The 13,199-nt window shown below is 42.9% G+C and overlaps 1 protein-coding gene across 4 annotated transcripts in view; it reads left to right on the top strand.

Annotated features, from left to right (window-relative positions):
• The window catches only part of SH3PXD2A (SH3 and PX domains 2A), a 205,687-nt gene that overhangs the window by 100,101 nt on the left and 92,387 nt on the right, over positions 1 to 13,199 (top strand). For all 4 annotated transcript variants that reach the window (XM_083866967.1, XM_083866965.1, XM_083866964.1 and 1 more), the window contains one exon: positions 11,119 to 11,147. In XM_083866967.1, the coding sequence (XP_083723093.1) occupies positions 11,119 to 11,147 (29 nt within the window). The remainder of the gene's footprint in view (positions 1 to 11,118; positions 11,148 to 13,199) is intronic.

Below are 13,199 nucleotides of genomic sequence, written 5' to 3'. Positions count from 1 at the left end.
TTAGCTGAATAAGAAGGTCTGCTCCTATAACCAGCTGAATGGATGGAAATAATTACATCCATTCATTATGCCTCTTCACTTTTATGAACATAGAACATGGAAAAAGATATTAGAAATGCCACACACACTCTTTGGAGATGTATGAGGTGAATTAAAAGTTAATGTCTGGATGGAGAATTGGACAGGAGTTACATAAAAAGAACAAGGAGAAACTGACAGTTTCCTACCTGAGCATGCCTGAAAAACATCCAAATTTGTATCTGAACTGGACAGCAAAATTTTTGTCTATTCAGATATTGCACTGTTTCATGGTGTGTGCAATTTGTGTATGTTGTAAATGCATATAAAAAGATATTTTTCTTCTGTTTTCCAGAGTTATTTAATATTTAACACTGGTCACCTTAGAAAGTCAGTTGACATGATTTTCATGAGGCAAATATGCAAGCATATATTTGAGGGTAACATGATTTTTTTTATTTACCCTTTTAATTGAGTAAGGCTCAAAAGAAAGTATTAGGATGGATCTGTATATGCAATAGCAAAAACATCTGCTTCTGCAAAGTTAATTTATGTTCAGTATTTTACCAATCAAGCAAAATTCATTGGAAGTTTTGATAATTTGGGGTATGGGACTATAAAACTTTGGGTATATCTATCTTTAGTCTCAGGAATGTTATAGTGGTCCAGACTGAAATAGCTTTTTTGTTTGTTTCCTTCCTAAAATGAACTAAGCATCGAGACAGAAATAATATGTTACACCATCTTGAAGTACATGGCTTTTTGTTTTTTACTATTTCATGCTCTATTACAAAAAAAGAGAATCTCCATTCACTTCTGGAGTGCTCAATAAATCCTTTTTCAGTGGGTCTTATACTTCCCAGAGTGGAATACTCTGGAAACTTTGTGATGCTTCTTTGCAAGCATCATGTAATTTAGCTCTTTTACCTTTTAGAAGGCATAAAAGAGTTGGACCTACTATCAGAATTGGATATTAGAAAGGGGTTTGGTCACCTTGAAAAGTAACCCTAAGTGTTTGAAAGGTTTTTATCTTTGGGAAGGTGTCTCTATTTTTCTCCCATAATTGGTGCCTCTCAGTGATAATTCGGAATCATTTAGTGAATCCCAACAGCTATATTGGGCAAGACAAAATCAGGACTTCTTTTTTCTTTTATGTTTCTATGTTAGAATCATAGAGGATGTTTTAAGACTGCCTGATCCTGGTAGGTAATCAAGGAACACAAGTCTGCTTTTAGTAGTTGCCAATCCAGCAAAATTTACTAGATGCATTTACTAGCTATGTTTTGGAGTTTTACAGTGTCTGAAAAAGCTCAGTTCAAAGGATAGTGATAAGAGAAATTTCCTAGAGTTCATGAACTTGCAGTAGATCTTACATGCTATGATTTATGTCTCTTGACTAGTAAATTAAAGAACTCGATGACTTGAAAGATATTTCCATGTGCCGCTTTGTAGAAACAGGCAGAAAACAATTCCAAGTAATATAAAATTGGTGTCTTATAGAGAACTACACTGTTTCGTATGCTGGAAAGACATTTGATGTTGCAAGACAGTTAACTGAGGACATGCTGCTGAGGCACATTTGGGAAGGAACCCTGCTTTAATCTCCCTGCTCTCACTGAAGGAAATGTAAAGAGGAGAGGAAAGACTACAGTCACCAGATGAAGTCGGAGTTCATACTGTGTGGGCTTCATCTTGTCTTCTCACATGCATCATAGGTTTTTGCCTCTCTTGGAAAAAAATGTTTACCATTCTTAGGGCCATATGTGCAACAGATGATTTTAAAAAGTCAGGGGAGAGATCTCCCACTAAAAGGGGATGTAAAACTAGGTAGGGCAATAGGGTATTTAGCATTGCAAAGTAAGCACAGATGCAATAGCCATCTGCTGTCTGTGCACACTGCTGTCTTAATCTTTCAGGTCCTACTGCCCTTGGACATGTAACAGGAGCAGCAAGACAGAGAAGTCCAAGCATCATGTTGCTAAAAAGCCAGTTGAGTACACAGAAGTATTACACACCAGAAGAATACCACCAGAAAAAAAAAGCAGAATTGTCCAGTACCAAGAATCTGGCACACTCTCCTTTGTACTGGGAGCCCAGAGGTCTAGCAGCGCTGGGGCCATGTCTGGAAATGCCTGTAAATAATTTCTTACTTTACCAAGTTACAGAATTTAAAATGTCAAAAATGCCAGTAACAGCCTAGGATTTCCCTGTGTGAGCCTCCAGTATGAGAGCTGCTGCCAGTACTTGCACCACGCACTGGGATGGGCTGTGGGGAATCCCAAGGAGCAATGAGGAAAACCAGCACACACAGTGGGGTGGTTGTGAGGCTCGTATGGGGCAAAGGAGAGTGTTCAGAGGAGGCTGTGAGTGAGTATCCTCATGGCTTGGGCAGTCAGAAAGAAAAGCAGAGAGGCTTTGCCTTTCTGTGAAAGGGTCCTGGTCCTGTGGGTCTTCCAAGGGCTTGATATCACCAGCCCTTATTTATCATGGGAAGTTTTATTTACAGGTGGGATGTGGTGCATGAGGGTTGAGGGGAATTGCAGGTCCCAAGGCCTTTCTCTCAAGAGCAGGAGGGGATAGCAGGAGGCAGGCAGCCCAAACCACTGTTGTTTGGGTCACTTTTCCTTTCTCAGGTCTCTCTGCCCAAGATGAGGAGTGAGAAGAATTGGAAATATCTTTGTTCAGCAACTCTATAAGCAAAGCAGCAGCAGCTGTAGCAGTTATACCACTGGCCACAGGCACTTCACAATAACTCCTGATGGCATCTGTCCCCTGGTGTGAAGAGACCTGCTCTAAGCTCTGCCCAGGGCTTGTTGGATGCCACTGACATGTCAGGTCAAGCCATGACAACTTTTGGGTTGCTTTGCACCCCTGGCTGGCTGCATGAGCTTGCTCAGTCACCCCTTCTACATTCCTCACCTCTAAACATGTGATGAAGTGACTCAGTCCTATTGAATGCACACCTAATTTTATTAGATAGTCATCAATATGTTTCTTATGCTCTCTATTAAAGAATCACATGCTTGTTTCTTTGAATATCTGCTGGAAATAGCTTAGGCAAACAGCTTAGACAAGGGAATCTCAGTACCCTTTACCAAAAAATATCCTATAGGTTGCCTCCTTAAGTACTGGATGCACATATGGGAGAATTGGGGATGATGAAGTATTCACTCAGATTGCTGGTTTCCGCTGCATTGAAGTCAGAGACATTGAAGGCACTACAGCATTTATTACTGATTTCCTGAACAGTGTAGCAAATAGAGATGAGAGCCTTTTTCTTGTAACTCACATGTGCAACAGAAATCACTTAGCTAACATAAATCACGACTAAATTGCTTTTAAAGGCTCACAAAACATTTCTGAAAGAGACAGGATGAGGAAACCATTTGCCACAGTAGAGTATGTCCCCATGATGAGTCCCATTAAAGCCTGATCAAAGAGCCTTATTGGCTTTTCATTAGAGCCTGGTTATGTATAGTTGAAATTCAGCACTGATTTCAACAGAATAGGCACAGAAATATGCACAGGAGGTAAATTTAAGAAGGATTCTAGACCATCAAAGTACGTGATTAAAGACAATTTAATGTGCTGAGTAATGCAGTGTGATTTGGATGTAATTTATCCTAATCCAGTCTGATCTTTTACAGGAGAATATATTATAAGGCCACAATTAGGTGAGACCTGGGCCCCATCTGGCCTTCTGTCTCCTACAATGGCTTACAGCCAATGCAAGAAACAAAGCAAACACAGAGTGAACTTCCCCGTGTATCCTCTCTGTTTCTGGCATTCAACCACTATGGGACTCTTCGGGTCAAAACATCCAGAGCATGGAATACAATAGCCACCATTTATCCTTGTTTCATGAATTTATCTCATTGCTTTTTGAACCCATGCCTGGTTTTGGTGATTACAAAGTCTAACACCAGTGAGTACCATGATTCAGCTGCATTACATGCAGAAGCTCTTCTCTTACTTTGATTTAAACTGCTGGGCTCCAACTGTTCTTCCTGGTACAGTAATTCAGGGGCAAAAGCCTTTTTGGACAAGCTGTGTCTGGAGCTGGGGTTGAGGCTTGGTAGTCTGTCACTTAGGAGTTTTCTCCTCTTCCTTCCCTCTCTCCATTTCTAAGGACTTTCTGGGATGAGGGTTTTGGGGGTGGCGTTGTTGGTTCCATGCATGCTGTGGTGGAGGAGATGGTATCCTGCCTCTCATGAGCAAACAACCTGGCAGGCCATGAGTGATGTCTCCTTTTGGGGAGATCATCCACAGGGACAGGGAGATGGAGGAGACAGTGGCCAGGCACTACACACAGAGCTCTGGGCAGAGTTAGCCTGAAACAGCAGTGGGACTGCTCAGGCTGCAGTTTAGAAACCCAAACAGACGATGTGCTTGCTAACCAGAAGTTGGACCCACATCTACAGAAATGAGAATTTGAGGCACCCACCCTCAAATCAGGGAGGGCTCAAGAAAATGAAGTAAAGATTCAAAGCCTGTGCAGACTTCTTAAGCTCTTAATCAGATTCATACGATCTATATGCAAGCTCATTAGTCCAACCAGTTTATAAGGTACATTTAAATTTATGACTGTGATACTCAATACTTAATTTGTAAATTTTATTAGATGCATCTTTTAAACATGTATCTGCATGTAGCTGTTTGTAATAAAATTTCCAAGTGAAGGGCACAACTGGAAAACCTCCACATGAGAATGATTAATTTTTATTAACTTGTTTTAATCACTCAACATTTATGTTACAACGGCTATAATAAAGTGACACATGCTTGGTCATTGTAAGACAGAGATAAATTCAGCCTCCCCACAAGGGACAAGCAGGGTCAGTTTAGAGGAGGCAAAGAACACCTCCACCCAGAGTTCTTGCTAAGGTAAATACATTTTTCTGTCCTGTGGAGGAATTTGCCATCTGTAAGAATAAACAAGGTAAACCAGAAACAGATGAGGATGTGACTCTTAGGCAAGACCTTGTTTTTATACTTCTTTCCAGGAAAAACTTGCTATAAACACTAGTGTTGACTTTTTCAAGGCTGCTGAGGCCTTGCAGTAGAGGATCACATGGCATTAGCTCATTGCTCAGTGTTGTGCAGCTCCCAGCCTGAGCCATCTCTCCCTGGTGCCGGAGAGGCTGGGCCTTGCTGTCAGAGCGCCCTGCCCTCAATCTCACAGCCTGGTGAAGTGCTGACTGTGCATTCTCAAGGCTCTGTCTTCCTCCAGGAGGATAATTTCATCATAAAAATGTAATTGTGAAAAATGCAAGAAGCTAATTCTGCATTTCTTTAGCCTGAGCCAAATACTAAAGTTGCTCTCTGGAGCCAAGACATCAGCTTCACTGCTGAGGAATCTTGGGACAGAAATCTGTGGCATTTCTTACTCGTTTTGGGAAGGGGTTGGGTGTCTCAAACCCATCTCTTGTCCTTCTAACACCCATTCTACATAAGGAAAGAAATGGTGGCTGCTGCTCTCAAACACAGTGTGTCCAGGTGTGGCTGAGATGGCCCATGGGGACGTCACTTGTCTTGGAGCTGTCTGCATCCCCTGCACTTGGGACTTGGTGGCAGAGCTCAAGTTGTGCTGTGTGGGAGTAATCTCCAGGATGAGTGCAGAACAGAGGATATTTCCTTGTCCTGCATCTCTGCCTCATGATAGAAATCCATTGACTCAGATATAGGGAGAGTCCATTGCTGGAGAGGAGACAGTGTCCCATCTCCTTCCAACCTTGTTTTTTTCTGTGCAAGCTGAGGTTACTAGTATAGGGGAGATCTTTTCTGCACTTAATTAAGTTTTCCAGTGTTGTGCCTGGAGTTTCACAAAGAGAACTTTGGTTGACTTTTACATTGTTGGGTTCAAGCAAGCTGTCAGAAGTCACTAAAGCACTAAATCAGGACCTCCAGTTGGGTCCTGGTGAGCCAAACTGGGCCACCTTTGTTATGGAGTGCAGAGGAAGTCAGTGCAGCCTAAGCAGAAGTACATAGAGTTCGGCTGTTTGCTCTGCAGATGTGCTGTGAAGACAACAGAAATGTGACAGGAAGGCAAAATCCTCTTTTCTGTTTTGTCCCTGTTCTCTTAAGGATGTGGTTGCACAACAGTGGTTTACCCCTCTTAGCAGCAGCAGAGGCCATGTCCAGCTAGTGAGAAATGCCTGGGTTTGAAGTCAGGTCGACAGATTCTCTTCTTGCCCCACAAGTCCCTTTTGCTCGCGGCGAGAAATTCTGGAGTCTCGGGACCACCACAATGGGGCCCTTTCTCACAGGGCTGGAAAGCTCGACCTCTGCTCAGAAAGGACAGATTCATGTTGGAGAGACTTCCACAATGCAACGATTTATATCAGGAAATGAACAGAATGCTTTCTAAAAAAAAATTATGAAGAAGAAGAAGGAAAAAAGCCTTCATCTGTTTTCTTGGCTCAGGGAAGAGATCAGCTGTGGTTTCATGATATCAGAGGATGGAATGCTGAAGGGGGAAAATGTATAGCTGTGTGCATGCATGTGTTTGAGTTTCTATACCCAATGCATAACATACAGAGTTAATTTTTTCTTAATTACATGTCATATGGGTCTCAGAGCTTAGTGGGAATGGAGATGCCTTTGTGCACATGGTTCAGCTTTTGCACTCTGAGTATCATGAGTATGAATTTCAACCCTGCACTCTCCATGTAGGTCCTGTGTGTTTGGGTAATATTAAGGTGCTAGCTGCTCCTCCAACCAGAGTCCTTGGTGACAGGCAAGTGCCAGTTCTTGGTTACAACTTGGTTTTGTGCCTTGTCTCAAATAGAAAATGTTAGTCTGGCTGTTGAGAAAAATCAGTTAGGAGAGTTTCAAGATGTAAATGTACTCTCAAGGCTCAAGTTTCTGTGCACATAAAGAGTAGTAGCATAAGTATTTTTGTATTGGTTTACTTTAAAAATAGTGTCACAGAATCTGATAGCAGGGCTAAGAAAAATAGTTTGTGAAAAAGCCATCTTAATTACTGACTGCAAACTTAAATGTTGGAAAGGGGAGAATGGACTTCCTTGTAAAAATATTTCTGTGCTTTGAATCTGCCTGGCAAATCATTGGTGATTAAATGATAATTTGAGTTGTTTGTTTGAAATGTCATATATCTCCACCACAGTCTGCCCACTCCACTAGAGACTTTTAGGAATTAAGGAGCCGGGGAAGAGAAATGACTACAATATATTTAAACATGAATTAACAAAGCCAACAAATGCGGAACAATTTCAATTTATGTATAAAATACTCTTGAGGATACAGGCTGACCTCCATTACTTGGGGTTTGTCACTGTCTCATCTCCTTTGGACAGCAAACACTGAGAAAGAGACAGAAAGATGATTTACTCTCCCTTTAGCTTCTGTCTGGTCTGCTGCAATGTCTGCTGTGCAGCTCCCCCAGCCGTGCTGCTCCGTGGGTCTGACAGCTCCTCATGTTTTGCCAGCCCTGTTTTCCCTCATAGTTAAAACTCATGGTTGTCTCAAATCTTTGCTAAATGAGTTGAAGCTGAGCTTTGCTTTACTGACAGGCCTGGGCCCTGGGCTGAAATGTGACGTATCTGGGAAAGGAGGAATCCCAGAGAGTAAACTTTCTGGGTCTGCTGTCCCACAGCAATGGGGAGAAGCTTTCAAAAGAGCCTTTGCACCATGGATCCCAGAGGGATGAGGTCCCTTGACTGAACCCTTCACCTCCAAGGGAAGCTGGTCCTGCAGGAGGCTTCTGCAGACTTGCCAGATCTGCACAGGCAATGCAGGAGAAACCCTCTGGGACAGATATAAATCAAAGTGAATTAGAAAATAAATACGCACAATGTGTCGCCTACGCACCTAGTCAGCTCCAGTCTTCCCCACTTGGAACATTTCTTAGTCTCTATTGAACAAATGTCAGGATGCTCCTCAGTTTTTAAACAACTTTCTGATTGTGCTACTGTTTGTGTGTATCTGTACATATTTAGATAGATCAAAACACATGTACACACACATCAATGTTTATTAACTCTCAGTGAATACAGCAGCAAAGTCAGTCCCTAAAGCTGTGCCATAAAACTTTTCTTTCATAACATTGTTAATACAACCTTCATATTTAAATTAGATTGCAAGTGATGTATTAATTCAACAGAAGATATTTTTATAATTCAGAAATTTCCAGACTGACTGTGGATAGCTTAATGTGCTAACAAGGCAGTCAGCTTTATAGAATGTTCATGGTCTTCCTTTCACATTCATTGCTAGATTTCAAATTAGTATATCCTGGGGTAATGCTGATGAGAAAGGAGATCCAGCTTCTCTCTCCTTTGTCACTGAAGAGTGTATCCAGCTTGTGTGACGTGCTTGACACCAGCAATGTTTTAATATCATTAGCAGCAGGAAATATTTTTCCTTGCCAGTAATGAGGCTCAGCATCAGCTAAAAGTGGTGCCCCACAGGCACCACTTTTAAACAAAATTGCTAGATTCTGATTCAAAAAAGGCTAGAAATATGCTATTTTGAGAAAGATGTTCGGTATGGAATGATGCTGGATGATGAAGAAGGGATCTGCCAGAGCTACTTTTAGTTCTACCTGCTGCTTTCATTGTTATTTTTATACCTGCGGTTGGCAGTGGAGTTAGGATGGAAGTGTCTGTTCTCATATAGAAATGGAAGAAGAATGGAAATACATATGTGTATAAAGATGAAAAGATAAAAAGAGCAAGAGCTAAAAGGAAGTCAGCTTCCCTGTGTAGCTACAGATATGGTATTGACTGTATTTCTTTGGAAGGGTTTTTCTTCTGCAAGACCACATTTTTTGTCTGATCTAAAGGCTAATGTGTGCCAGGTGCAGTCTGGGTTGCAGGATATCAGAGTTTCTACTTGGAACTTGTTACAATTAAGAGAAACCATTAAATAATTTCCTTTATTGGTTTGGAGACATAAACCAATACTTCAGCCTCACACTAATGCTTCACTGAAAACAGTGAGGCTGAGAGGTACTGTTATATATCATCACTTGGGAGAGGAAGATACATCAATGAATCATATGCAGGGTAGTAAGACATTAAAAAAATTGAACATGGAGTTAGGCAGGGCTCCTTGCTGCTGCTGCTTTTGAAAAACAGCAACACAGGCTTTCTTTATTAGCAGAAAAGAGGTGAAGAATATAGACACAAAGAGCACTTTACACAGCCAGAGAGATTATTTGCTATATCTCCTTTGCTTTCTTTTTTTTTTTTTTTCTGTCCTTGATGGGAGGAACAAGTTTTGGATTTCAGAGTTTCACTGTAGAGATGAAGATTTTATTTCAAGCTTCATTTTATTTGATACTGCTTTCCCCTGACTTAATGAGTGAAATGTTGGTGTACAAAAAAGTAACAGGACAGGGAGACATGGGGTACCAGGGTTTTTTTCAGGAACTCCAAAATCAGAACCCAATTAAAGTTGACTTTAAAACTTACACCAAGACTAAATGAAAAGAGGAAAACTAGCCCCACAGGTTGATTTGCTTTTCTGTTTTTTCATTAAGCCTTGTGAATTGCGTGGTGGTATTGATGCAAATAACTATTTTATAATTATAAATTAATTTATTCTAACTAACTATGTCAGTCAATCATTACCTGATTTCTATTCATGTAAATTGAGTTCAGCATGCCAGGAGAGCTGTATTGACAGCTCCACAAAGCTTCAGACTGGTGTGGTAGCCAAGCTGAGGTAGAGGACTACATTTTGGGGACTGTACCATCCCTGGCTCAGTCTGAGGGAACTCTGTTTCAGGCACCATATAGCAGGAATTATATTTGCAAATTATGTTCTTTCTGTAGAAGAAGCAACTTATGAGCAGTGGCATCATCACATCAAATACAGCTACAGATATGGCTGAGAAAACAACCACTTAATTGAAGTAGAAATGACACTGAGAAATTAAAAGAGGGTGCAAAAAATGACCCAATTATTACTGGAGGCAAATCCTAGACATGTAAGGCATGGGGATGCACACAAAATTCTGGGCAGAATTTACAGGTAGATATCATTCTGCACTCGAGACATTTTGTTTCTTCAGCTGAGCCCCCAAACTCTCTTTAAACAGTTTGGGTTGATCCCTCCATGATCCTCTGGAGGATTGAGCAAGGTGCAAGAGACAAAACCCCACTTCTGACAGAGCAGTCCCCAGAATGTAGAGGCCACTGCCTGCCCCACTGGTGGGGTTCGTGCGAAGAGAACCTGCCTACCTGGGTGACTCTGGCAGCATTAACACTGCCATGTGCTGGGCACTGCCTGTACAGTGGGGCTGCCTCTGCCCGGGCTGTCACTGCCGGGCTCCTGCCGCTGCACACTGTGCCCGGGAGGGTCTGACAGGCTCCGGAGAGCACCGGGGGGAAAGCACAGCCACAAGCCAAGTATTTTTGTCTTCAGTTTTGCTTATCCCCAATCAGTTCTTGCAGCTCCCTTCAGTAATTTCTTCCCCTCCCATAGCAGCTGTCTGGGGTTTCAGCTGTTCTGCATCAGTAGAGGTGCCAGCACCCTTTAAATCACTATGGAAAAATAAGGGTGCATGTTCTAGCCTGGAAGAAAGAAGAAATGACAAAGTTTGGGGTTTGGTTTGGTTGGGTTTTTTTGGTTGTTTTTTTCCTTATGCTTTCCAAGTGCTTGTCAGAGATAACTAGGAAAGGGCTGGAGGTTATCCACAAATGAATCAGCCTCGGGACTGCCAGCCGCGCCAGCCCAGCCTGGAGCAGCCGCATCCCTGCAGCAAACACTTCCCACTCCCGCTCCTCTCCGGGGGGACCTTAAGGGTTAATCCAGTAGCTGTGCATTTAATAGCGCGATTTAAAGGGGAAGAGATGACACCCCTCTCCCCTGCCTGGCTGGCGGCGGGTGGTTCGCTCTGCCCGGCTGATGAGACGCTGCCGAGCCCCCGGCGGTGCCGCTGACGGGCCGGGGCTGCCCGGGACGCCCCCGGCCCCCGCCCGCCCCTGCCCCTGCCCGGCCGCCCTCACCTCCGCTTGAAGGGAGGGAGGGCGCAGCATCAGCCTTGAGCATATGGGTGGAAATTTGGGAGGCACCCGTTCTCTCAGCACCGTTCCCAGCTCTAACCATGTCTATTTGTTGTTGTCTTTTTTTCAGGGATTATGGATCGTCAAAGAGGAAATCAGGTAAGACACCAGGCTTTTTTTTATATGCTGTGTGATTCTAGAGAGGACCTTACCCCCTGGTTTTGCCCTCCTGTTTATCTTGTGTGGCATTAAATTGTGTAGCACTTTTAACTTTTTATTGCTGAATCCTGCTGGAGATAAGCATCAGTTTCTTTCCTTTGCACTGGATAGAAGAAATCCACCTCCTATAGTATTTTAGTTAAAATGACTGCTCTTCTCTGACTGTATTTACATGGCTGCATCTCCAATGTGAGATGATAATTGCATTACATTTCTTTCTCTTTCATTGTAAATGGTAAAATGCAGCGTCAGAGTTGGGGTTCTTTTCTGGAGGGGAAGGGTATCTTTTTCTGTGCTGGTTTGAATCTTTCATCATGCCTTTCCAAAAGGCTCTGGTGAGGCTTCTGATGCAAAATGTTCTCAGTGCTTGTGTCTGGGTTTGGGCTGCCTCAAAGGCTGTAGCTCAGTGTTTTGTTTTTAAAATCCTGGATTGAAATGTCCTATAAAATCCTGATTTGAAACTACGTAAATCCAATTTTTCTCCTCCCCATGTAGCTCTTAGTGATTTTTACAGATGTGTTTTCAATAGGGATGTGTAATTATGGGCCTCTGGGTCTGGCTTCTCTGAGCTGGATGTGTCAGGGCTTTCTATTTTTTAATTTTTTTTTCCCTAAGCAGCACTGAGCACCTGCAACTCTCATTGACTTTGTTTGGAACCTTGGATGCTTCAAATTGCATTCAGGGCATCCAGAGAGAAGCCTTTCAAACCAATACTGGCTCCTGGAAAACTCTGGCCTGTGTGCAGGGAGGATTTTTTCTTTTTTTCTGCTTTTTAAGATGATAAAGAAATGCTGCAGTGGCTTAGTCTCTGGGAGGGAAGGGAAGATGAAGGTAACATACTGGACTCCAATGAATATCACTGCCTACATTGATTTGTTGGTTAATTATGAGGGCTTTTAAGCTGCCATCCTGTAATAAGCTAAGTGATGCACTAAAGAGAAATTGTTGCTTAACCCTGATGGCCTGTGTATCAATTGGCAGCTGCCTTTGCAGGTCAATACTTTTCTTGAATTTCCCTGAGATGGGGTGTGGTAATGGAGAAGCAAGCATGGTATAAAGTGCTGGTCCCACAAACAAACTAGGGCATGCTTGGTCTTCTTAATCTCTTGCAAAGCTTCTGTCTGGGTTGCACTTCTAGGACTTCTTAAATGTAATATTAAGGAAAGTGTTTGTTCACAACAGCCTGTGAATTGAATTGGCAACAGCACCTTCTCTAGAGGAGCTGACCATAAATAAAAAGATCCAGGTGACTTGGTAGAAGGCAGAGCTGAGTGTGGGAGTTCCTGGTTCAGTGCTACATCCTGAGCACTGGGGATTTTTGGGCCATGTAGAGATCTTTGAAAAATGTTGCTGAAGTCTCTGGGGCAACCTGATTTAGCACTGACCTGGAACAGCATTAGGAGACACAGAGCTTTGGGCTCAGTGCACCAGTTTACTTGAAAGAGTATTGCAATTCATGTGCAAGAGATGCAAGGAACTGCTTTGGGAGTGGAAGGGAACTGCTGCTTCTCCATTCCTGTGGCTCTGGGGGCAAGTTGGAGCTGATCTGTTATGACATAATGAGAAAAGTAATTGAGTCAGTGTAGCTGAGATGCCTTTTGTGAATGCTCTCCCCTGCTGGACTCTTTGGTCCCCTGCCCTGAGAACCCCAAGTGGCATAGTCATTCATCCCTGCAAGGGGCACTCAGGTTGGGCTCCCTCCTTGGGCTGTCCCAGCTCCTCATGCTGCCAGATCTCCTTCTGGGACTTCTTTCCTTTTTGGTGCTGGGATGTTTGTGCAGCCAGGGCTTGGAAACAGTGGAGCTGAGGGACCCTCTTTCTCCACTTACCCCGTACAAAGAGGAATGTGAAGCAGTGCTATGAACAAATTGAGCAGCATAAAGGGACTCTGTTCTCAGCCATCTTCTTGCTTGATTTTAGCATGGCAGAGGAATGCTTCCTTCTGTTTTGAGCTGGATGTTGTGGGAGTGTGCACGCAATGAGCAAGAGAAT

The sequence above is a fragment of the Zosterops lateralis genome, assembly GCF_965231275.1.
Source record: "Zosterops lateralis genome assembly, chromosome: 8".
Taxonomy (NCBI): Eukaryota; Metazoa; Chordata; class Aves; order Passeriformes; family Zosteropidae; genus Zosterops; species Zosterops lateralis.
This window is presented reverse-complemented; position numbering and strand designations above follow the sequence as displayed.